Source organism: Phyllostomus hastatus, unplaced genomic scaffold (genome assembly GCF_019186645.2).
Source record: "Phyllostomus hastatus isolate PE091 unplaced genomic scaffold, TTU_PhHast_1.1 phas_contig_86, whole genome shotgun sequence".
NCBI classification, from domain to species: Eukaryota; Metazoa; Chordata; class Mammalia; order Chiroptera; family Phyllostomidae; genus Phyllostomus; species Phyllostomus hastatus.
This window is the reverse complement of record NW_025333977.1, coordinates 81,613,549-81,641,005: the sequence shown is the minus strand read 5'-3', so window position 1 is coordinate 81,641,005 and position 27,457 is coordinate 81,613,549. Positions and strand designations below refer to the sequence as shown.

Below are 27,457 nucleotides of genomic sequence, written 5' to 3'. Positions count from 1 at the left end.
AACTGGGAAGTGAGACAGACTATGCAATCCAGGGTTCCAGTGCGGGGAAAAGAAAGCCTCAAGACCTCTGGCTGTAAAAATCTGTGGGGGTTGCAGCAGCAAAAGAAACGTCCAGCCTTACAAGAGTGTTTGTTGTAGAGACGCATGGGGTCTGAGAATGTACATAAGCCCACCCAGCTGGGAGTCAACCCCAAAGGGCCCAATTGGCTTTTGGGTAGCAGGAGAACTGACTGAAAGCCAGTTAAGAGCCAAAAAAGTGGCACTGTTGCCTCTCTGACCCCTCCCCCACATACAGCACCACAACACAGCAGAGAGGGTTGCCCTGCCTTGGTGAACACCTCAGGCTTTGCTCCATACAATGAAACAAATACACCAGGACAAAGAAATAGGGTCCAAATGAAAGAAGAGATCAAAACTTCAGAAAAGAACTAAGAGACAAGGAGATAGACAACCTATTAGATGCACAGTTCAAAGCACTGGTAATCAGGATGCTCATAGAAATGTTTGGGTATGGTCCCAAAAGAGAGGAAAAAGTAAAGGCTATGAAAAGTAAAATAAAGAAAAATATACAGGGAACCAACAGTGAAGGGAAGGAAACCAGGACTCAAACCAAAGACTTGGAGCAGAAGGAACAAATAAACATTCAACTGGAATAGAATGAAGAAACAATTCAAAAACATGAGGAGAGGCTTAGGAATCTCTGGGACAACTTTAAATGTTCCAACATCCGAATCACAGGGGTGCTTAAAAGAGGAGAGGGAAAGTAAGAAATTGAACACTTATTTGAAAAATAATGGAGAACTTCTCCAATCTGGCAAAGGAAATACGCTTCCAAGAAGTCCAGGAAGCTCAGAGAGTCCCAAAGAAGTTGGACCCAAGGAGGAACACACCAAGGCACATCGTAATTACAATAGCCAAGATTAAAATGAAGGAGAGAATCCTAGAAGCAGCGAGAGATAAGGGGACATTCACCTACAAAGGAGTTCCCATCAGACTGTCAGTTCATTTCTCAAAAGAAACCTTGCAGGCAAATAGGGGCTGGAAAGAAGTATTCTAAGTCATGAAAGGCAAGGACCTACATCCAAGATTACTCTACCCAGCAAAGCTACCATTTAGAATGGAAGGGCAGATAAAGTGCTTCCCAGATAAAGTCAAGTTAAAGGAGTTCATCATCACCAAGCCCGTATTATATGAAATGTTATAGGGATTATCTAAGAAAAAGAAGATAAAAAACATGTATAGTAAAATGACAGCAAACTCACAATTATGAACAACTATACCTAAAACAAAAACAAAAGCAAACTAAGCAAACAACTAGAAGAGGAACAGAACCACAGAAATGAAGATCACATGGGGGGTTAGCAGCAGGGAGTGCGGGCGGGGGGTCGGGGGAGAATAGGGGAAAAGGTACAGAGAATAAGAAGCATAAATGGTAGGTAGAAAATAGACAGGGGGAGGTTAAGAATAGTACAGGAAATGGAGAAGCCAAAGAACTTATATGTACGACCCATGGACATGCCAGTGAGTTACGGCTAGCTCATTGCCCAGTATCCCACTCTTACTCCTTATTCTCTATATGTTATAGAGTACAAACTTATTCTTGTGAAATATTAAAAAATTATCTCATCACATTTTATTGGGAAAAATGATACATTACAATGGCCTTCTCAATAGTTAGCTTCATACCCATGAAGACTATAGGGATCTAGTATATTTGATATGAAGCAACGATCAATAACATTAAAGGATTAAGTTTTAAATGGCTCGCTCACCCACTAATTCATATACTGTAATCTATTATGCAGTGTTAGGCAGGATGATAATAAACCAAGGCAAGGAGTGGGAGGGAGAAGTGCCTCACTCATTGACTCAGAAGTCCTGAGGCTGGGCCAGTAAGTTTGCCAGGTGTTCCAAAAATCACAAAAACCATGACCCTGCAGGAGAGGAGCCCTTGAAGTTCTATATGTATTATTTCCACTAGCTGGGGAAAACAAGCTTTGAAACTTTATCCCAAGGTCTAGAAGGGGAGGAAGAAGGGGATCCTAGAAGCTGGTGACAAGCATTAAAACCCTTAAGATCCTAACAGTTGGGGCACTCAGACTAGCTGGGTGCCTGCTTGCAGCTTTGTGTTCAAGTGTACTTCACAAATAAACTTTTCTAATTTCCACTATACATGTTGCTTCTTGCTTGAGTTCTTCTCTTGTGATTAAGGCAACAACTGAGGAGGGGTAGCCCTCTAACTTGGCTCTCCTGGTAACAGTTATCTTCATACCCACAAAAAGTAGTAGGGATTTAGTGTATTTGATATGATGCAGCTACCAATAACATTAAAGGGCTAAGTTTTAAATGGCTCACCCAAAAATTCATATACCATGGTCCATTAGGCAACTAATTATGTGACTATAAACTGATAATTAAATCAAAGTCTATTCTATATCTAAAGAATCACGGCTTCTTAATGGAGGTTAAGTTAACAAGATAGGAAAATATTGTACTAGATATTCCTCTCTCTTGTACACCTGAACCTAATATAATATTGTATGCCAACCATATTTTAACATTTTTTAAAACCATGTTTTTGTATTCCAAGCTCAAGTTTAAATTAAAAAGGTTAAATAAAACAATTCTACAAAAATTACCTAAAAACCTACACATTAAATAACAATTGTCTAACTATTTAGGGCACTAAAGCTGGACAAGAACATATATACATAGGACCACCCTTTGAGATAAAGTTTACATGATACTTACAGAGGTATCATAATTTCCAGGTGGAGCGATGTAAGTTACAGTTCCTCTGTTTCGTGGGGGTAACATGATTTTGTGTTTGATGAGCGAATTCTCATTGACAATTCCATAAATATCTCCGCCAGTGATGTGACTACCAACCTAGAGAACACATACATTTGTTGTTTAATGTTCAAAGAAACATGAGGTAGACTCACACTTACTATTTAAATCATTTGCTGTTGGGAACTGCCCTGCCTAGTTTCAGAAGCTGTAATCCCCCCAAGGCTAAGGCTGAGGGAGCGACCTTCGGACCATAAGCCACTAAGAAGACAAAGCTTATCTCCCTGGCAGGAGCGCCACTTCTCCTTTTATTTCATCCATAACTGGCCCCCAGTGCCTGGTCGGTTAGCCAATGACGGGTAAGATTCCCTAAAGGGGGGAATGACCTAAGACAGGCACAATCACGTGGGAGGCCCCCAAGGAAGAACTTGGGGGGCTACAGAAAAAAGAGTTGACGGACCCTCGCCCCTCGGCTTTGACAAAGCCCCTGAGTCCTCATTGTCTGTGAGAAATCTCCTAATCTCTTGCCTGCCTTACTTCCCTTGCTCCAACTAAGCCTGAAACAATGATGGAGGGTGGTGCAGCCCTGTGCTGGAAAGGGCGGGTTCCCTGGGCAATCAGGCCTAAGAAAGAATATGTAAAATCCTGTGAAACCTGCTTTGTTTAGAATGTTCTCAATTAAATGATAAGGTCCAAGCAATAAGTAAGTTTGTTCCTCAAAGTTTTATAGCTCTTTAGCTATCTGACCCTGACTCAAAATAGGCCCTCAGTGTTGTTATCTATTGTTTGATCCTTACTGCCTGACAATGATTAATGAGCTTTACCTGTATTCCTGTGCAAAAGCCTATTGAGGAAAAGGCTCTTGGCCCTTCTCCTTTGAGAGACCAGCCACCTTTCATCCCCAAGCAAATCATGTCTTGGTAGACTTATTCTCATCTGTGGTGGCTGGGGGGACCTTGTGGGGGGAGCCCCCCCCCCCACAATTTGCCTCATTTATCAATAAAACTTACTAGTTCTATAACCCTAGTGGACTTAAAGAAAAATTTAAGTTATGCTTCTGTGGTCTACTCTTCTTTGAACTACGAGTGTACAATAATTCACTAAATCTCCATTTCACATTCTTTCATGAACTTTAGAAATCTTGGTTACAAAGACATACCCGCAGATTTTTGCAAGGTGTAAAATCCCATTTGATATCTCTGCTAAGAGCAGACACGTTTACTCCTCGGGGAATGTAGATACTCTGGGTCTGACTGCTGATATCTGACAAAGGTCTTTGTATACCATCAAAAATGGCTCCCATAATGCCAGGACCAAGCTCGACCGAGAGGGGTTTACCAGTGCGGAGTACAGGATCTCCAACAGACACACCAGCTAGAAACAGCAGTTGAGGAAAACTCACTATGGAAGTTTAGGGATACTACCCAACATCCTGAGTGTTTTAGTGACCTTTTCATGGTGACCTATGATAAAACTCATATCTAGTGATTCCATTTATTAGTTTTATGTCCAAACAACTTAATAAATATATATGTCCAAACAACTGAGTAGCACTTTGAAAGAGAAACATAAAGAGAAAACAATATATTTTAATTTCATTCTTAAATATCCTCAGTTCTTACAAATGGGATATATGTGCCTGTCAGGTATGTGACAGTTTTCAAGCCTTGGAATACCTGATTCATATTCATTTACACATAATACTTACTTTTTAGCTTAGCAATCACCAAAAACTCAGCCTGGTGAACACATGACATCATCGACAACAATTCAGTGCAGCCATGTAATGAAATGGTTTATTATCTCAAGCTGCTAGGTCACATGCTGTCTGACAAGATGTCTAATATTCTTGTGTTAACTTCAAAAATTTTAAATGTCCTAGAACCCACATGAATTTGCTGTAGTTGCCCAGAGTGCCTTGGTGCAGTTTGGTAAACCACAGAACTAAAAATAGAAGCAAAAGCCTCTCCTTAATACGTTGTTTTACTATATTACTGAAGAATACCAGTCCCCTAAAAAGGGTATTAGTACCTAAGAAAAACTTAAAATCTTAAGAATTAAAAAGTGGGGTTAAAAAGGAAAAAAGAAAACCTGCAAATAAACACATTGAATTCCCCCTGCTCTCATTTACTGTAACATTCATAAGAGTAATATCTGTACAACTTTTATTGACAGCAATTTAGCAATATCTATAAAATTAAAATGCATAAACCTTGACCCCAAAATCCAACTTCTGTGAATTCATTCTATTTGTATGTAAAGGACTAGAAACAACTAAAATTTCTATCATTAAAAGAGTGATAAATAAATTATGTATACGCATATGATGAAATTCTATGTAGCTAAAAAAAGATTTAGGAGCTTCTATGAATTGCTCTAGAAAGATCTTCAAAATATATGTTCATTTCTAATATTTTATTATAAATTTTAAACCTATCACAAAGTTCATTTTACAGTGAACTCCATCCTCAACCTCTACTAGATTCTACCATTAACATTTTACTATACTTATATCTATACACTAAATTCTAAGTACATATAATATGCTATTTTCTAGGAAAAAAGGGAAGAAAAATACAAAATACATATTTATGTTGGTTCATATATGCAATTAACAAACCAGAAGGATATATAACAATAAAAAGCAATAAAAAAGGCCGCATGCATGCATGGGTGTATACTGAAAACTGGCCAGATACAGGATGACAAAAGCAAAGAGGACTGAAACTATATACATGTTCATTTGTTTACTTTAAATCTGCAAACCATGCAAAAGATTAAATAAAAGATAAAGGTCAGAATAGAAAAAAAAATCCTTTTGACTAGATACGATTTCATAGCTACAAACTTCTCATTTAAGTTTTTGAGATGACTTTTTTTACCACTTTTAATTTTTCAATTAAATTAGTTTACTTTCAGCATATTATTAAATGCTTTCTTTTTTCTTTTTAATATTTTATAGTTTATGCTATTATAGTTGTCCCATTTTTCCCCCTCCACCCCCCTCCACCCAGCTGGCCCCCATTCCCACAGTCAATCCCCACACCATTGTCCATTTCCATGGGTAATGTATACATGTTCTTTGACTAATCCCTTCCCCTTCTTTCAATCAGTCCCCACCTCACCCCTCCTTCTTGCAGCTGTCAGTCTATTCCATGATTCTATGCTTCTGGTTCTACTTTGCTCATTAGTCTATTTTGTTCATTAGATTCCACTTACAAGTGAGATCATATGGTATTTGTCTTTCACTGACTGGCTTATTTCACTTAGCCTAATAGTCTCTAGTTCTAGCCATGCTGTTGCAAAAGGTAAAAAATTCCTTCTTTTTCACTGCTGTGTATTATTTCATTGTGAAAATATACCACAGTTTTTCTATCCACTCATTTACTGATGGGCACTTAGGCTGTATCCAAATCTTGGCTACGGTAAATAGTGCAGATGACTTAAATTTTTCAGATGACTTTGTTTTGAATTAGCACCCCAGTACTCACATAGACAGAAAAGTTATTAGCAAGCATGCATTTTAGTATGGAGGGAGGAAAAAAAAAGATTTATTGTATGCCAAATAAATCTTAAATAGCTAAAGAATTAATGCTGATATTGAGAACCAATCTAAGTAAAATATACAAATGAAGCAAAAGAAAAAGTGTTTCTCTTCACAAAGCTTAACTCTTTATCACTTTATTATTTTTTTAAATTTTACTTATTTTTAGAGCATGGGAGGGAAGGAGAAAGACAGGGAGAGAAACATCAATGTGTGGTTGTCTCTTGTGTGCCCCCTACTGGGGACCTAGCCAGCAACCCAGGTATGTGCCCAGACTGGGAATCAAGCCAGGGGCCCTTTGGTTTGCAGGCCTGTGCCCAATCCACTGAGTCACACCAGCCAGGGCTATCTCTTTATTTTTTATAGAAAATTGAAAATACTATGTTTAAAAGCCAAAATTATGCTAACCAAACAAATAGTAAACATTCCTAATGCTAAAACTATAATGTAATGCATCACACAGCACTGTTTATTAGAAAAAAGAGAATGGTAACTAATTTATTTATGGATTTAGTATTTTAAACAGAAATAATTTGAGAATTTTAACCATACAAACTGAAGATGTTATTCTGTTTATTGTTTCTTCTACAATATGTATCTAATTGCTTCCCTCCAAAGATTGTGGACTACTGAAATATTAAGGGTAATGAAAGTTCAGAAGATAATGCTAATTTCTTATTTACTTATTTTTAGAGGAAGGGAGAGGACAAGAGAAAGAGAGGGAGAGAAATACCAATCAGTTACCTCCCACACAACTGCTACTGAGGACCTAGTCTTCAGCCCAGGCATGTGCCCTGACCTGGAATCAAACTGGTGACCTTTTGGTTTATATGCCAGTGCTCAGTCCATGAACCATACCAGCCACGCTGGTAGAAGAAAGAACACTAATTTCATAAGAAAAGTACTACTTCCTAGTATCTTTCTTCAATATCCTCCTATATAAATTAGACTGCTAACACCAACATTTCAATTTCTGTATCACTGGTTGTTGTTTCTACTTTTGCTATAAATCCTTAAAATGTGACTTGTAGCAAGTGGAAGAATTTGAACCAAAAAGGATACAGGTTTCTTCATACACCTGGATAGTAGCCATGTCACCCTCCAATCGGATAATCTCTCCTACCAACTCGCTGTGGCCCACTCTCACCAGCTCGTACATGGCTGCACCTGCCATGTCACAGGCTGTAACGACTGAAAAGAACACGAGTGTTATGATGACTTAAGACACTGGAAGTTATAGACAATTAAAATATCCTGTAAATCCAATAAAACAGCTCTCATATATTTATAAGAAAAATAAAACATTCACTATGGAACATACATGTAGTTTCACAGAAAGACACATTTTTAGCACGTAATATAGAGGGAAACAAATTAATTCGTTAGGCTAAAGATTATTCATTTATATAACATAACCATAATAATCCATAATAACCCATAATATAAATATGGGTTTTGATCAACTCAGCTTGCTAAGATTCATGAAATAATGGGTTTGAGGACAATAATAAAAACGTTCAAAACTAAAATCAGAACAGGAACTTTAGCTAGTAGCATGGTGGAATGCCACACAATCCGTTTGCTGTGCTGTCATCATTCCTTTGAGAGACAATATCTGAAACAACATTTTTACTCTCTACCACGTTATAGCAATGGCTCTTATAACTTCTGGGACAGGGGCCTTTTTCCTAAACTAATGACAGTTCTACCAAGAAAAACTCACATATGCATCCACAAAACTTTTTTCATACACCACAGGGATATTTATAATCAGTTACCACTAATGGGTGAAATCTTGACTAAGAATCCACAGTTCTTATAAATACTGAACCAGAATTTGTACATACCATTTTGGACTACATTGTCTACTATGCCAAAATTACCTTTCTGGTAGTGAGGGAAGGGTGTAAATTTTCAGAGAGGTATAGGAATAAATCTATTTTCAATATTTATCATTCTGACATAATTGATTAGAGCAGTATTTTAGGCAATATTGAAGTGAAAACTATTAAAGTATTAAAATCTCACTAGTTTTTTAAGAACAATGGAGATTTATTAATTTCATATTTATCTCTATACTTACTATATAAGATGAATTGAAATACCAGAAATAACTAAAATTTTAAAGCTTATTTCATAAACCAAAAGTATGCCATTTCTTTATCCTATTAAGTACTTAAAGATTATAAATAGATTCTGGGAATTTTCTACAAGTTTCAGAAAACTATTTTTACCTAAACTCTTTAGTGAGAAATATTTTATTTTATTTTTAGAGACAGTAGAAGGGCGAGACAAATAGAGGAAGAGAAACACCCATCGGTTGCCTCTCATATGCTTCCCGATGGGGTATCAATGATGTAGGCATGTGCCCTGACTGGGAATTAATCTGCAACCCCTTGCTCTGCTGAGCCATACCGGCTAGGAATACCTAAACTTTTTTGATTGTGTTTTTTTATCTTTTCCCTAAAAGTTCTTGTGTGTAGCCTGTTCATCTTTTCTAAAAACTTATGATCATCAATGGGAAAATTGTTTCTCTGAATGGCAAAAGAGACTGAAAATTGTAAAATGTACTGTTTGCCACTGAGTTAAAGCTCAAACACCAAGTCCTAAGTGGTAGAAACTTCCTGAGGAGAAATACGAAGCACAGTGACTGTCAATCTTCATTTGTATGAACACTGAAAAGGGTCATTACCTCCACCTTGATTAGAACAACAAAAAGGCAACAGCATAAGGTTTATGAAAAGATATAAGGAAAAATAGACTTCCACTAAGGATTATAAATCAATGTGCAAGTTTGCCTAAAAAAACTGTGAATCATGTTTTGCAGTAGGAGTATAATAGAATAACAAAATGAATACTAGAATAAGATTATTTTAAATACAGTAGTACCCAAGGTTTTGGCAAAATGAACATGAGCTATAAAACTGCTTTCCATGATCAGTGTCATATCATAAGACTTCTTTTCCACAGGTACTTGGTTAAGTGATATTTGAAACACCCATGCAGAAGGATTTATTTATGTAAAGAGCTAGGGTTGATACTGCTGAGAAATGCTCTGAAAACATTAAAGCTTGAACCAAATTAACATATTTACTAAATACTTATAATTTATAAGGTATTATATACTAAAAACTATAAACTTTATATCTTTTTAACCTCAGATTCAACAAAAAATAGGTAAAACTCTAAACAGTGATTATACATTTATGCAATAAACATGCTATCACAAATTAGCACCTCAATAATGATCAAATTTAGATAATGGGTAGTAGATGAGCCCTTAGGATGGAGGTATTACCTCAGTCTTAGAGCAGTCATAAAGTGTTTTTTCCCTCACCTTGACCTTTTTCCATTGCTTTTTAGGGAAGGGGTAAAGAGAGACAGAGAGAGAGAGAGAGAGAGAGAGAGAGAGAGAGAGAGAGAGAGAGATACACAAAGACAAAGAGAAAGAGAGAGAGGCAGAGAGACAAAGAGAAACATCAATCAGTTGCTTCCCAGACACACCCTGACTAGGGATGGAACCTGCAACTTTTCGGAGTAGGGGATGATGCTCCAACCAACTGAGCCACACAGCTGTGGCTGCAGCTATAAAATCTTTTCAGGACAAAATTTATGTAGGCGACCAGAACCTTGTGTATTTCTACCTAAAACACCTTCAAAAGACATTAACTGAAGTTACGAATATTTGCCATTGAGATTATTATATATTACTTACCAGGACCTGAGACCCCATGCACATAACCAAATGCACTTTCTTTATCTTCATTGAGTATTTTTGGTAGCTTGGAGAAATCCATCATGTTAATTTACCTATAGTAAAAAAATTGTTATAATTACAAACCCTAAAGCAAAAGAACCAATATAGGTGGCCAACTGTCATCTTCAATGTTATTGCCAACTTTTCAAAGTAAAACATAAAATTCTTAAATTTGGTTAAAAGGACCTCATTCCTAGATGCTCTATAATTCCCTATGAAAAATATTTCATAGAAAATGCCAAGGAGTGTTACAATGTGAAGTCTTCCCAATGGCTTTATCTAGCCCTACATCTTGCCTTCTCCCTCATTATCTCTGACCTTCTCTTCATTTACTTGTCCCCTTAACACAGGGGTGGGAAAAATTAGGTTTACAGTTATAATACAAATAATAGAGTAATTAATAATAATACAATAATAAACTATTTCATGTACTCAACTATAAACCTACTTTTGCCTACCCCTGTATACACTGCACTCTGCTGTTTCTCAAAACCATATACACATTCCTGCCTCAGAGTCTTCGTACATGTTGCTCTCTCTGTCTGGAGTACTCTTCTTGCAGATATCTGCTCCTGTACCTCCTTCAGGTCTTCACTCAACTGTCCCCTATTTTAAGAAGCTTCTCTGCTCACCTATTTAAAATCACAACTACTTTACTCTTTCACTGCTTTATTTTTCACCATCTAACAAATTATATCTTACATTTTTTTTTATTTTGTTGTTCAAGTACAGTTTTCTGTCTTTTACTCCCATCCCAGCCCACACCCCCACCAGCCCTCCCCACCCTCCTTCCCATTTCCAAGTCCCCCTAGTTTTTGTCCATGTGTCTTTTATACTTGTTTCTGTAAACCCTTCCCCTTCCCCCCTGAAATTCCCTCCCCTCTCCTGTCTGGTCACTGTCAGCCTGTTCTCTATTTCAGCGTCTCTGGTTATATTTTGCTTGTTTTGTTGTTTAGGTTCCTATTAAAGGTGAGATCATAAGGTATTTGTCTTTCACTGCCTGGCTTATTTCACTTAGCATAATGCTTTCCAGTTTCATCCATGCTGTCACAAAGGGTAGGTGCTCCTTTCTTTCTGCTGCATAGAATTCCATCATGTAAATGCACCATAGGTTTTTGGTTCATTCATTTACTGATGGGCACCTAGGTTGCTTCCAACACTTGGTTATTGCAAATTGTGCTGCTATGAACATTGGGGTGCATAGGTTCTTTTGGATTGGTGTTTCAGGGTGCTTAGGATATAATCCTAGCAGTGGAATTGCTGGGTCAAAAGGCAGATCCATTTTTAGTTTTCTTAGAAAATTCCATACTGTTTTCCGTAGTGGTTGTACCAGTTTGCAATCCCACCAGCAATGCACTAGGGTCCCCTTTTCTCCATAACCTCTCCAACATTTGTTGCTTTGTTTATGGACGGCCATTCTGACTGGTGTGAAGTGGTATCTCATTGTGGCTTTAATATGCATCTCTCTGATAGCTAGCGATACTGAGCATCTTTTCATGTGTCTCTGGATCCTCTGTATGTCCTCCTTGGAGAAGTGTCTGTTCAAGTCCTTTGCCCACTTTTTAATTGGGTTGCTTGTCTTCTTAGAGTGGAGTTGTGTAAGTTCTTTATATATTTTGGAGATTAAACCCTTGTATGAGGTATCATTGGCAAATATGTTTCCCCATACAGTTCGTTCTCCTTTTATTTTAATACTGTTTTCTTTAGCCGTGTAGAAGCTTTTTATTTTGATGAGATCCCATTTGTTTATTCTTTCCTTTATGTCCCTTACATTTAATTTTTTAATGTATTATCCATCTTTAAAAATTTTCTGAAAGGATTTTCCATTTTTTCCCCTTAGCAGAACACAGAACAGTGTAAGCAATTCAGTTCAATCTCTTTCCTTTATAGATGTACAAACTGAAGAACCTAAAGAATATACTATTTAAGGCTAATAAAAAATTGGTGGCAGATTCCAAAGTAGAAAATTTATTTTTTTAACAACTGGTATAACTTAATAATTACAGATGTTTAATAATGGAGATAAAATACATGTACATATACAAAGTTAAACAATGCCCCCAAACCAACCATAAAGGGTGACAGATCAACAAGTAATAGAGTATCAAATAATGTAACTTACATACTAAAAGTTCAAAGATTAGAATGTTTAGGAAAGATATGTTGAAGGTGTAGAATTTGGAAAAAATTAGAAAAACAAAGAGTAACAAAGGCATTTTAGATGGGGAAATAACAAGAACAAAAGAATGGAGAAAATACAGGAAATTAACAGACTGTTCTGACTAGAATAAAACGGTTATATTAGGACAAAAGTGAGAAATAAAGATGCAAAGGTAGAGAGAGCTTTATTTGTGGGTCTTGAAATGAATGCCAAGTAGACTTGATTCTACAAATAGGAAATAACTGAAGATTGGGAAAGAACTTTTATGGGAAAAATGATGATTAGTTAATTTAACAGATTACACTAAAAAACTCTAGAAATAGTTACGGCTTGAGTGTCAATGGAATTTAATTTATTAAATGTTTATTGAGCTCCTACCAAAGAAAAGGAACTGTGTTAAATGTAGGGAATGAGGAGCATGAATAAAAGGAACTTTCACTGGTGCTAAACAACTGTACTATATAAAGCACATTGGCTTAAGTGTTCAATACCAAGGAGAAATGACTTGGATGTGGGAGAAATGTTACCAATTTGGATGAAGTAGAGAACACAGGTAGCTTGAAGTAAGTTTTGAGGCTTTTGTGGATGATTGAGTTAAGCCCAGAGACAAAGAATACACAAAGCGAGGAAAACCAAACTCTGAGCCTTGGAGATCAATTCTGGTGAGATGAAGAATGTTTTTCAGTCTGGAGAGCTATTGAAGGAGCAGTAGGAGAACCATATACTCCATGGAACGTAATTTGTAATCCATTAACCAAGATAGCAAGGAATCAATGAGGGAAGTATAACAATGACATCATTAACAGTGGACTTCTGGTTTGATACACTACTGCCATCAGAAGGGAGATGGTGGACAGAGCTAAAATTGAGTGATTAAAGAAACAGGCAAGAGTGACAACAAAGATTAAAAACCTATGGAGATACGGGAAAAAAGTTAATCAAATATGATCTAAGGAGCAGGAAATGTACCAAGAACTTGTAGATGATATTGGTGATAAGTTAAAAAAGAAAAAGAAACCAAATACTTCTAGAGTCACAAATATCACAATAAAGAATGAGGACGATTGGGGGCAGGGAGAATTGAATGTGGGGTGGGGGGCTGGTAGGGCAGGGGAGAGTAATGGGGGGAGTGGGAACAACTGTAATTGAACAACAATTAAAAAAATTTAAAAAATAACACAAGGATTCGGGGGTCCTCAGTAGAAAAATTAACTAGAAGGGCATTTGAGGGAGGAAATAATGAAAAGGTGAAACTGGTTTACCATGATTTTCAGCTTCCTAAAGAAGGGGATATTGATTAAGCAGGTATGGGACTACAAAGACTAGAATATAAAGAGGTGAAACAAGTTTTTCTAGAAACCAGTTAGATAATGGGGGGAGGGAGGGAAATAAAGCTTAGGCACATATTTGAGAAATGGGTTGGGCAAAGTCTTTGAAGAAGTAGTGAATAAGCAAATGAGGTAAAAAAAAAATTTTTATCCTCACCAGAGGCCATTTTTTCATTGCTTTAGAGACAGAAAAAGAGAAACATTGCTGTGGGAGAGAAACATCAACTGGTTGGCTTCCCACATGTGCCCCAACTGGGAATCAAATCTAGAACCCCCTGATCCAAGGGATGACATTCCAATCAATTGAGCTGCACTGGCCAAGGCACAAATGAGGTCGAATTTTAAAATCAAACATTTTCAAAGTCAGAAGAGAACGTGATAATCATACAGTCTAACTTCCTTCCCAAATATGGGTGTTTCCTCCTTGGCATTCATGATGCATAGTCATCCGTCTATTAAAGTACAAATGGCACACCACCTTGAGTCAGCAGACGGGACACAGCTGATTCTGCCAGTCACATGCTACAAATTAAAATCTCTTAATATGTTTCTTCGTAAGATAGGAATAATGCTTACCATCTACCCTAGAGTTATGATTAAATTACAAATTTATTAAAATGTTTCTTATGAAATTTAAAATGCTGATAAAAATTTTATCAGTAGTATTACTATTTAAACAGGGCCTCAACATTGAAAAATTCATTCTACTTTTAGAAATCTCCTCTTAGAGAATTGTCTTATATCTAATCCAAATCACTTTCCCCATAACTTCTACCCTCTGACCCTGTTTCTTTGAAGTCCTATAGCCCCAGAGTAAATATGTTCCCTCTCCAAGTAAATTCTCTTTAGTGCCTTCAACTATTCCTCACAAGATAACCTTTTTCCAGATCTTTTATTTCTAAGGCTATCCTTTTCTGGAAGTGTTTCATAATGTCAATGTTTATTTTAAATTGGAGCAAACAAAATAAGAATAAAAACGGTATTCTAGATATTATATGAGTAAGTACTGAAGAGTATCACTTCATTTGTTCTGAATGTTTCTTTATATTACAAGAGACCAAGGCTTTGAGTCAAACGATTGAGTTTCAATTTAAAAAGTGTCCTTGGGCAAATCAAATTCTTTCAACTTTAAGAGCCTTGGTTTCACCTGTAAAATCTAATGGGATTGTTATAAGGCATGTAGCAGTAAGTCTAATAGAAAAGTAATACTGATAAACTAATGTTCTGTTAATGTAAGCTAAGACTGCCTAATTTCTAAAAACTACCCATGTATTCTTATCTTCTTTGCTGCTTGAACCAAATCTAGTCACTTGGCTAGCTTTTTCTTAGTTATTGTGCATATTTTTACCATAACATTAGTTTCTAAAACTAAATATATTTTTTAAAGCATCAATGATGTGCCAGGTGCCGTATTATAAGTTGAAAATATAATGGAGTAAGACACAATCCCCCCCAAGGAGCTTCTGTCTTGGTGGGCTAAAAAGACAAACTGGTAATCACAATAAGGTGACATATGTGCTCTCATAGGAGCAGTGCAGGCAGCTGTAGAAGAGCATAAAACACAGGCAGTTAAACCTAGACTTAGGCAGGACAGGAATGACTTAGAGGAAGCTGAGCTGAGATTTGAAAAATGACAAGAAGGCATTTGAGTTTACAGTAATGCTTCCTTACAGATGGTCCAAATCTCCCAGGGTTCATAAAGGTGCACATGAGGCAAAAATGGTCTTTTCTGATTAAAAAAAAAATTATCACTTGAGGATGTTTTTTATTGCCTTTAGGGAGAGAGGAAGGGAGGAATACATTAATTGGTTGCCTCCTGTATGCGCCCTAAATGGGGATCAAACATGCAACCTCGTTATATGCCCTGATGGGATCAAATCTGCAACCTTTTGGTGCATGGGATGATGCTCCAACCAACTGAGCCATCTGGCTAAGGCTGATGTTCTAATATAAGAATGTATGTACTTTTAAGCCTTGGCTGGTGTGGCTCAGGGGATTGAGCCCAGGCCTGAGAACCAAAGGGTTACTGGTATGATTCCCAGTCAGGGCACATGCCTGGGTTGTGACCCAAGTTGTGTCCTCCATAGGGGGTGCGTGAGAAGCAACCACACATTGATGTTTCTCTCCTTCTCTTTTCCTCCCCTTCCTCTCTCTCTAAAAATAAATAAATAAAATATTTAAAAAGAATTTATGTACTTTCATTTTAAAAAAGTGAGAACCTCCAAATGTATGAGCAATGATTAGTAGAAATCAAATGGGTTTGTTCAAAATTCAGCTGCCTTGTGGATTTATCATGCAACTGGATTATCCTAGTCACCATAAGAACTGATGATTTTATGGTTTTTAATATTTTTGTTTTTAGGAATATGTTGTTAAGTTTATGCCAAAGACAACAAGTGTCAGGTACCGTGACATCAAATGAATAAGAGAATCAAGAGCCTAAGTGACAATTCTACATATTTCCTACTTAGAGATGCTTTCAGCCAGATCCACAAATCTGCATTTATGTGATTCATAGTCTTACACAGTTCATACTTGAACAACACATGATGTCGACCCCCCAACACAGTTGAAAATCCACATACAAATTTTGACTCCCCCAAAACTTTACTGTGTACTACTGAGCAGAGGTATTACCTATAGCATAGCTGATTAACACATATTCTGTATATTATAATGTAGTACATACTATATTTTTACAATAAAGTTACAGTAAAGAAAATCGTTATGTAGAATCTAGTGAACAAACTGAACAAAGAAAATGGGCACAGACTCCTAGATGGAGCGCAGAATGACAGCTAGTTGGGGGGAGGGTTTAGGGGTGGAGGGATTGAGCAAAAAGGAAAAGACTCATGGACATGGACAACAGAGTGGTGATTGCTGGGGGGAAGAGGTATAAGGGGACTAAAAGGTTATGTGGAAAAAAAAGATTAAATAAAAAGAAGAGAAAATCATAAGGAAAAGAATATACATTAGTATTACCTGCACATATTTACTGGGAAAAAATTCCACATGAGGTCTGTCCAGAAATTATGCAGCCATGTAATATGAAAAAGAGACATTTATTGAAGATACAAGAAACACTGTACATAGGACAATGATGTCTCAGTCCCTTCAAAGCAGGCACTTTGGGACCTCATAGTTATCTAGTGTCTGTCTCTCCCACTGTTCAAAGCACTCTGCAAAATCCTTTGTTGGAATTGCCATCAGCTGACTCATCGTATTTTCCTGAAATTCATTGATGGTCTGAAATGTCTTCCCTTTTAAAGGTGATCTTAGTTTTGGGAAAAGCCAGGAGTTGCAGAGCACCAAATCTGGGCTGTAGCAGGGCTGAGTCACCTGGGTGATTTGATGTTTCACAAAAAAAAAAAAAAAACCTCTGCATGATCCATGATGCATGAACAGGCGCATTGTGATGAAGCTGCCAATCACCAGCTGCCCATAGCTGCAGCCTTATGAATCATCTGAATAGTTTCCACAGAAGAATGTTCAAGCTTAACACAAAATTTGGTGATTTGTTGCTCTACTTGCAGTCATTTTGAATGCAATGGCCACACAGTACTCATGCTCATTCAATGGTGTCTACCACTCCCACTGACTAGTACCGTAGTTGTCACTGTTCATGCATTCATATTCCAGTCCATTCTCCTTGGCTGCCAGGTTACATCAATGTAACTATTGATGCATTCCCATTATACTATTCTCTTTATAGTAACAATGGCCAGACTTATTCTGGACAGACCTTGTGTAAGTGGATGCACTGTTTAAACCTGTTTTGTTCAAGGGTCAACTGTACGTGAATAAAATCAAGATGATTCTACTTCTTTAAAAGACAGTGTTAGAGGAGAAATGTACAACGATTATGAGTAATTTAGCTTTCTCTACTCCATTGTGTTATATGCAGAGAAGTGGTTGCAAAAACATCCCCAAACCAGGTCTGAACCCATCTTTCAGGTAAAATAAGAAAATTATGAAAATACCAGTTTTTAAAGCATGACGAAGGAATTCCAAGCACTTTTGTCCACTTTTGGTGTTTTAATAAAAATTTTAATCTCACCTCCAGCAACACACAGCTATATCCTTGCTGTGCCACTGCCTGAAATGTTTTTTTCCTCACTCCAATGAAATATTCCCCTTCCTCTTATTGTCATCCTCAATCCTCTTACCTTGATTTTCCGTGGAGCACTTATAATTAACTACTGAAAGATTATAATTATTCATGCACTTGTTTACTATCTGTATCACTATATAGAATTCAAGTTTCATTAGGTGCAAAGAAAACAAGTACTCAGTGAATAGTTACTGAATAACTTCAGATCTCCTTAATACCGCCCCCCTTTAATACATAGGGAAGCTGAAAGAATGGAGATTTAAGTAACTTGACCCAAGACCACAGAAGTAGCAAGCAGTAAAGGTGGGATTTGAACCAAGGCAGTCGAACTCCAAAACCTATAACCAGGATGCTTTCTGTTCTTTGCATCTAAACAAATCTATAAGGTACAGGGGACAAAAGTCTGCCTTTAAGGTAGTAATTTATTGGTTTAGACATGGAGATGCAGTACCCCAATTCCCGGTCCTGAAAGGACCAGGAACTGTGGTTAGTGGACAGCCAACAGCTGTCAGCCGTTCAGGGTATGTCTGTGCCTAGCCTGAATTCACATCCTTCAGAGAGCAACCTGAACCTGGCGACTGAGCAAAGTGCAGGTAATAAAGGCCCAGTCACATCAGCCCGATGTGGGATATGCTAACAGGCAATACTCCCCTCCAGATTCCCTACCAGTTTGGCTGAGGTTTTGTTGGACTTGCATTGCATTTCAAATTCTTCTGCCTAACTCTGCTTCCTTCCTTTTACACAAATTGATTCCTAACAAATACCTTATACATCAAAATCTTTCTTGGCATCTTTTTCCAGAGAACCCAAAATATTCAAAATAAAATACAGAACAATTGCTCCCAGGACAACTAAAACTTACAACTCACACTTAAACCACTACATGTAATTTTTGGCCTGTTTAGTCTTGGTTATTATGTGAAAATGGGAAAAGAAATACAAAAGTGGGTTTAGAAAGCAGGACATGTAGTTCAATGCTCAGGCTAAATCAAGCAACTGGCATAAAGGCCACGTTTCCATACAATCAAACCTTAGTTTCTACAAGGAACTCGCTCCTCATCCTTTAAATCTTAGATGGAGCCCCACCATCAGTAGTTAAAGAAAATAAGTCCCAACTCATAAAAGTTTATTTAACTTCTAAAGTACTGTATTTTGATAGAATTGGAAAGCATTTTTTTTTTTTAGGTCCAGATATGGCAGGCTCCAAACTCTTAACAGTTAAACATCTAACAGCAACAAGCAAACCCTGAAGTGAATAACCTCTCCCACTCTTCTCCCCAGAATTTTGACTGAGAATAGGATGTTGTATCAGTGAATTATCACTGTGAGCAGTGATAATTTCTTTGTATGCTCTTGTATATATATTTTTAATGTTGAATGTAAATTTTAGTAAGTACTGGCATTTTCTCCTAATGCCAGTGTTTCAACAGCATCGCACTGAACAAGCATTGCTTTTGATATGTTTTCTGCTTGCCTGCATTTGCTCCTCTTCATCATCACAATGTCTGTTTTACAGAAAAAATATGCTACCTCCTCACAAATAAAATAAAAATTATTTATTAGGTAGATGCATTATGTTGACTTCATGACTGAATTGGGCTGAGCATATAGCAATTTGATAAGCATAGTCATAACACATTAACATTGAAAATATAAATACTCCCCAGAAATTTGCTTCACTCTTAAATGCTTATGGCTCTGTGTCAGTGGTTTTCAACCTTTTTCATCTCATGGCACACATAAACTAATTAGTAAAATTCTGCAGCACACCAAAAAAAAAATACTGTATTTTTTGTCAATCGATCAAAAAAAAAAAAAAAAAGGCATTTTGATTCATTCACACCAGACAGATATTGTTGTGTTGGATGCTGTCATTTTTTAAATGTGACAATCTACAGGAAAAGAGGTCAATGCCCTGACTAAATAGTCAGGTACTGTATGTTTTAAAAAGTCCTGCAGCACACCAGTTAAAAATTGCTGCTCTATATGAAAAAGCAGAGCTTTTTAAAGATGTTAAGAAAGCAACCTCCCAAAACATTTCAAGTTGCAATGAGAAAACTATAGTGCAGGTCAGGTTTACTGAAAGTTAATCTTATCCTAAATCTCCATAAGGTCCGAACTATCATTCTGATTTAATGCTAAAGTTTTTATGCTATTTAATTATTTCTTGCCAATAGAATACGCAGCTATTCTTGCTGCTCTCAATCATTTAAAATAAAAGCATGATAGTTGCTTTCAAGAAGATAATGTGGTATACACAGCTGTACTCATAGAGAAATCAACTCAATGATTACATCAAATTTTTGCCTTAAGCTGTCGACCCTTCAAGGATAACTGTAATTTACAAGTAAGATTCTTACAATCACAAATTGTAGGGTCTCCCCCATATTTTTTGAAATATTGAAAACAACAACAACAACAAACAACCCTGCTGTAGAAGAGGAAATATCCAGAAGGTTAGCACAGGCAACCATCTGCTCTAATGAGTCATCGGTCTCCTCCACACACACTGCAGAACACTGCAGTGGCAAAATCACAGCACACCAGACGGCCCACTTTATTTTCCTTCCATTTTACAAGGCCTACTCCTACAAGTATGTTGCTACTGGTTAATGTACTATACCTAGTAATCTCATCCCAGAAATAATTTTTTACTACCAGTCTTGGATGATACAGCTGATGGGACCAAGGATGAGGTGTTATATAAAAGCTAAATACCAAGGTTCTAAGACAATATTTATATACAATTCCCAGGATACTTCATTGACACTGAAATATTATTCTAATGTAACACTTGAAAAAGTACATTCTATCCAGTTGATTAAGGACTACTTTTGGAAATAATAGCTAAAAGATGAAGAAAAGTCTAGTTGATTACAATAAAATACTTATTTGCAGACACAGTTTACCTTCTTATTGAAAGTAATCATGAATCTGTAAGAGTTTACATTCTCACCAGCAGTAAATGAGTTCCTTTTTCTCTACAACCTCTCCAACACCTGGTATTACCTGTCTTGGTAACAGCTATTCTAACATGTGAGTCAGTCTTTTATTGTAATTTCGATTTGCATTTCCCGAATAGCTAGTGAAGTTAACATCTTTTCATGTATCTGTTGGCCATTTGTGTGTCTTCTTGGGAGAGGTGTCTGTTTAGATCCTGTGTCCATTAAAAAATGTGTTTTTCTTTTACTGATTTCAGAGACGGGGAAGCAAGGAAGAAAAAGAAGGAAACATCAATGTGAGAGAAACATTGATCAGTTGCCTCCTGTGTGCCCTGACTAGGAATCAAACCGGCAACCTCTCAGTCTGCAGGATGATGCCCTGCCATCTGAGCCATACCAGCCAAGGCAGTACTCTGACCATTTTTAAAAAACTGGATTGTTTGTTTGGTGTTGAGTTGTATGAGTTCATATGTTTTGGATATTAACCCCTTTGACAGAGCTGTTGTTTGCAAATAGCATCTCCCGTTGTATTTGTTGCCTTTTTGTTTTGCTGGGCAGAGGCTTTTTAGTTTGATATAGTCCCATTCATTTATTTTCACCTTTATTTCCCTTGCCAATTGGGATCAAATTCCTAAGTTTAGTAACCTTAAGACCAAGGTCTGAAAGTTCAGTAACTATGTTTTCTTCTATACAATTTGTTGTTTTAGATCTTATTTAGGTTTTTTTTTTTAAAGATTTTATTTATTTATTTTTAGTGAGGGAAGGGAGGGAGAAAGAGAGAGAGAGAAACATCAGTGTGCAGTTGCTGGGGGCCGTGGCCTGAACCCAAGCATGTGCTCTGACTGGGAATTGAACCTGTGATGCTTTGGCTTGCAGCCCGCTTATTTAGGTTTCTGATTCATTTTGAATTAATTTTGTACATGGGGACAAAATGTAATCTAGTTTCATTCTTTTGCATGTGGCTTTCCAATTTTCCCAGCACCATTTCTTTAAGAAGCTTTCTTTTCTTCATTGTGTGTTTTTTGGGCACCTTTGTCAAAAAATTATTTGCCCATACACATGCGGTTTTATTTCCGGGCCATCAATTCTGTTCCATTGGTCCACCTGCCTGTTTTTCTGCCAATACCATTCTGTTTTGATTATCATTGTTCTGTAGTATAATTTGATGCCAGGGAGTGATACCTCCAGCTTTGTTCTTCTTTCTCAAGACTGGTTTTGATACCTCCAGCTTTGTTCTTCTTTCTCAAGACTGGTTTAGCTATTCAGGGGATTGTGTGGTTCTGTACAAATATGATGATTTTTTGTTCTATTTCTTTAAAAAACATTTGGATTTTGATGGGGACTACATTAAACTTATATATTGCTTTGGGTAGTGTGGCCATTTTAACTATGTTGATTCTCCCAATCTGTGAACACTAAATAACCTTCCATTTCATTGTGTCTTTTTCAATCTCTTTTAATAGTGCTTTGTAGTTTTCAGTATGTAGGTTCTTCATATCCTTTGTTAGGGGCCAAGATTTTAAAAATCAGTATTTACCTCAGGCCAAAGCTAAAGCCAAATATCATCACAGAATGACCTTCTGATATAAAATAAAAAGGTTTGTCGAAAGTTAAAAATGTTATAATTTTAGTGGTTATTTTGTTTAATCTTATGAATCCTAGAACACCAAACAATTCTACAAAGAATAGGTAAGAACCTTCTATTATTCTGTCTGGTATTATTTAAATTTCTACAAACATACTATTAGCTCAAAAAGTCAATGATACACATATACGGACAGACTTTTGACAAATGTTCAAATGCAATTCAATGGAGAAAAAATATTTTTTTAACAAGTGATGGTAAACAAATAAATAGGTAAACACAGAAAAGGTTATTTCAATCCATACCTTGCACCATAGACAAAAATAAACTAAGAACAGTAGGCCTAAATACAAAACCTAAAACTTTATTATAAAACTTCCTTAGTCACTTTGGATTAGGTAGATTTAATTAAGACAGTACTGAAAGCACAATGCATAAAAGAACAAATAGATAGTTATGCTTCATGAAATTAAAAACTTTTGCTCTTCAAAACAAAAAACAAGTTATGAACTGAGGAAAATATTTAAAAAGCATAAATCTGATAAAGGGCCAATCTAAAATATATAAAGAACTCCCAGGACTCATGCCATTCCACACCTAGAATGGCTAACATTTTAAAAGATTGACTGCAGGAAGTATTGGTAATGATGCAGAACTAGACCTCTCATGCACTGCTAGTATGAATGTAAAATGGTACAACCACTCTGGAAAACAATTTTCAATTTCTTACAAAGATAAACATATACCTACCATATAATCCAGCCATTATACTCCTTGGTGTTTACCCACGAGAAATGAAAGCTCATGTCCAAACAAAAACTTTTATGTGGATGTTCACAGCACCTTTATTCACAATAGCCAAAGAGTGGAAACACAACCCCAATATCCATCAACAAGTAAATGGATAAACAAAGTGTAGTATATCCATACAATGGAATAATACTCAGTAATAAAAACAAATCACTGAAACATGTAACAACTTAGAGTAATCTCAAAATAACCACACTAAGTAAAAAAGTAGACAGAAAAAAATGGTTCCATTTATATAAAATTCTAGAAAATGCAAATAAAGGCACCTTGGGACCTCACGCAGTTCCCCCAATTGTCGTCAGGTGCCCTGTCATATTTTCCTGAATCTCACTGACAGTCTGAAATCTCTGCCCTTTCAAAGGTGATTTTAATTGTGGGATAAGCCAGAAGTCACAGGGCACCAAATCTGGGCTGTAAGGGGGCTAAGTCACCTGGGTGATTTGATGTTTCTCTAAAAAACTCTGCATGAGATGTAATGCATGAGCAGGAGCATTGTTGTGATGAAGGTGCCAATCACCAGTTGCCCATAGCTGCAGCCTTCTGAATCATCTGAATAGTTTCCATGGAGGAATGTTCAAGCTTGATGCTAAATTTGATGCACATTTGTTGCTCTACTCACTCAGTATGCATGCCTCACTCAATGGCATCTACCTCCCAAAGTTATCATTGTTCATGCAAGCACATGCCAGTCCACTCTCCTTGGCTGCCAGGTTACATCGATGTTGCACAAACTGTTCTTGTTATATTAACAATGGCTATACTTTTTCTGGACAGACCTCATATAATGCATCATATATTAAATTCCTTTACATGAAAACTTCTGGTCAAGATGGCAGAATAAGTAAATCAGAATTGTATCCTCCCACAACCACGTCAAAATTACAACTAAGAACCACCATTATTCAGAACTGTGTGAAATCTTGCTGAACAGAAGTCCTATGGCCAGGGTTACAAAGAAGCCAAATCAAGACTGGTAAGGGGGGCAAAGCCTTAGAATAGGCTGATCCTGAACTACCTGTGGTGGTTAAAAATCGGATGGTTAAAACATATCTGTGGCCCCTATGAGTCTTCATGCCCTACCCTCTCCACATTGCCGTGTTGTGAAGCACTCTGTGACCTGTTCTGTGACCCATATTTAGCTGTGTTAGGATCCGTGTGTTCAGTGGTTTATTAGTTGCCATTACAACTTTGTCTGAGTAGAGTTCTGAGTTCTTACAGTTCAGTATCCCACTCTCTATTTACAACTGGTGTTAGTGTTAACTCAGCTCTACCTAACATGTAGAAACAAGCATACAAAATGAGGAGACAAAGATACATGTCTCAAATAAAAGAAGAGAAGAGAAATCCAGAAAAAGAACTAAACAAAATGAAGACAAATAATCTAATAACAGATGCAGAGTTCAAAACACTAGTTATACAATGCTCAATTAACTTAGGGAAGGAATAGATAAACTTAGCGAGAACTTCAACAAAGAGATAAAAAATATAGAAATACAGACAGAAAACAAAACAAAAAAAAAACTAGTCAGAAATGAAGGATATACTAACTTCAGTTATAAAGATTATATTCAGTTCATAAAGAATATAGGGAATCAATATTAGAGAATCAATAGGAGAGTACATGAAGCAAAGGGTCAAATCAGTGATTTGGAAGACAAGAAAGCAGAAAACATCCCATCAGAAAAGCCAAAAGAAAAAAGAATACAAAAAATTGAGGATAGTTTAAGGAGCCTTGGACACAAAATCAAGCATACCAACATTTGCACCATGGGGGTGCTGGAAGAAGAGAGAGAGCAAGTAATTGAAAAGCTATTCGAAAAAATGACAGAAAACTTTCCTGACTTGGTGAAGGAAACAGACATACAAGTCCAGGAAGCACAGAGTATTTCAAAAGAGATGAACTCAAAGAGGCCCACACCAAGACACATCACAATTAAAATGCCAAATGTTAAAGGCCAAGAGAATCTTAAAAGCAGCAAGAAAAAAAACACTTATAAGGGAATGCCATGAGACTGTCAGCTGATTTCTTATCAGAAACCTTACACGCCAGAATGTAATGGCACAAAAATATTCAAAGTGATGAAAAGCAAGGATCCATACCCAAGATTACTCAGCAAAGCTATCATTTAAAATGTTAGGATAGATAGTTTCCCAGACAAGGAAAAGCTAAAGGAGTTCATCCCTATTAAACTGGTGTTATAAGAAATGTTATAGGGTCTTCTAGAAGAAGAAAAAAAAATTAAAAAATAGGAATAAAATGGCAATAAATACATATCAATCAACAATTACTTTACTTGAAAATGGATTAAATGCTCTAATCAAAAGACATATAGTGGCTCAGTGGATAACAAGACCTTTACATATGCTGTCTTCAAAAGACTTACTTCAGATGGAAAGATATACACAGATTGAAAGGGACAGAAAAAGATATTGTATGAAAATGGAAACGGGGAAAAAAAAGGTGGGGTAGCAATACATACACCAGACAAAACAGACTTTAAAACAAAGGTTTGCTAATATTTTGTTGAGGATTTCAGCATCTATGTTCACTAGGGATACTGGCCTATAATTTTTTTTTTGTAGTATCTTTTTGTGGCTTAGGAATTAGGATAATGCTGGCCTCATAAATGAGCTTAGAAGTCTTTCCTCCTCTTGAATTTTTTGAAATAGTTTGAGGAGAGGTATTAGGTCTTCTTAGAATGGCTGGTAAATCCACATGTGAAGCCATCTGGTCCAGGGCTTTTGTTTGTAGGGAGTTTTTAAAATTACTGCTTCAATTTCACTAGGTGTAATCTGTCTATTCAAGATTCTGACTCTTTCTGATTTAGTTTTGGAAGACAGTATGTTAAGATCCAGCCATTCCACTTCTGGGAATATATCTGAAGGAAACCAAAACACTAATTCAAAAGAACATAAGCACCCCTGTGTTCATTGCAGCATTATTTATAATCACCGAGATATGGAAGCAGCGCAAATGTCCATCAGTAGATGAACGGTTAAAATATCTATGAAATATTTACACAATGGAATACTACTCAGCCATAAAAAAAAGAAAATTTTACTGTTTGCGACAGCATGGGTAGACCTGGAGAATATTATGCTAAGTGAAAAAAGCCAGTCAGAAAAAGATAAATACTGTATGATTTCACTCATATGTGGAATCTAATAAACAAACTGAATAAGCAAAATAGAGAAAAACTCAAAGTTAGAGAGCAAGCTGACTGCTCTGAGGGAGAGTTGGGATGGAGGGATTGAGCAAAAAGGAAAAAGAACTCACAGATACGGACAACAGAGTGGTGATTGTGGGTAGGAGGATAAACGGTAATGGAAAAAATTAAAAAGAAAAAAAGGAAAAAAAAATTACTACAAGAGATAACAAATGACGCAGCAATTCCACTTCTGGGTAGTTCTCTGATTAAACCCAAAACACCAAATCAAGAAGATATATATATCCATATGCTTATTGCTGCATTATTTTCAATACCCAAGATGTGGAAGCAACCTAAGTTTCCACCAATAAATGAATGAATAAAGAAATAGGGCATACACATAATACAATATGACTCAGCCATAAAAATGAATGAAATCTTGCCATCTGCTATAATATGGATGAACCTAGATGGTGTTGTGCTGAGTACAGAAAGTCAGACAGGGAAAGACAAATGTCACATGATTTCACTTACATGTGGAATCCAAAAAACAAATTAACATGCAAAATAGAAACAGAGGACATTGAAATCATCCTATTGTGATATAAAAATAATATATATTAATATTAGGAAAAAATAAAACTATAAAAACTGAAAGAAAGAGAGGATATAGAACATTTTGAAGACTTCCAGATGGGATGGGGGATTGGGTAAAAAGGTGAAGAGATTAAGAAATACAAATTGGTAGTTACAGAATAGTCATGAGGATGTCAAATAAAGCATAAGAAATATAAACAATAGTATTGTAATAAATATGTTTGGTGTCAGATGGGTAGATTCATCAGAATGATCACTTCACAAGTTATATAAATGTCTAATCACTTGGTTGTACACTTGAAACTAATCTAATATTGTAGGCCAACTGTAATAGAAAAATAAAAAATTATTTAATAATAAGAACACACCACTGCCTATGGAATACTCTTGCCAAAAACTAGAACCTAAATATGATCAAGTCTCTAGATCACACTAACCATTTTGAAGAATACAGAAAATGAAGGGATGTATTAAATGACACCTAAGGGATGCAAGTAATAAAATCCAGATCATAAAAATCTATGTAAGACAAATTACTCTATTTATTTAATAAATAAATTGAAATAAATTATAAGAAAATCAGACAAATTCGAACTGACTCGATGGATAGTTGATAATATTAAAGAATTACTAATATTTTGATGTTTCTGTATCATGACAAAAATACTCCTTTACATGCTGGA

The 27,457-nt window shown here is 36.4% G+C and overlaps 1 protein-coding gene across 2 annotated transcripts in view; it reads right to left on the bottom strand.

The window, feature by feature from the left end:
* Positions 1 to 27,457, bottom strand: part of ATP6V1A (ATPase H+ transporting V1 subunit A) — a 58,694-nt gene that overhangs the window by 25,838 nt on the left and 5,399 nt on the right. For both annotated transcript variants that reach the window (XM_045851625.1, XM_045851626.1), the window contains exons 2-5: positions 10,050 to 10,144; positions 7,397 to 7,525; positions 3,950 to 4,164; positions 2,752 to 2,889 (exon numbers count right to left, since the gene is read on the bottom strand). In XM_045851625.1, coding sequence (XP_045707581.1) covers positions 2,752 to 2,889; positions 3,950 to 4,164; positions 7,397 to 7,525; positions 10,050 to 10,134 — 567 coding nt within the window. In that variant the 5' untranslated portion in view covers positions 10,135 to 10,144. The remainder of the gene's footprint in view (positions 1 to 2,751; positions 2,890 to 3,949; positions 4,165 to 7,396; positions 7,526 to 10,049; positions 10,145 to 27,457) is intronic.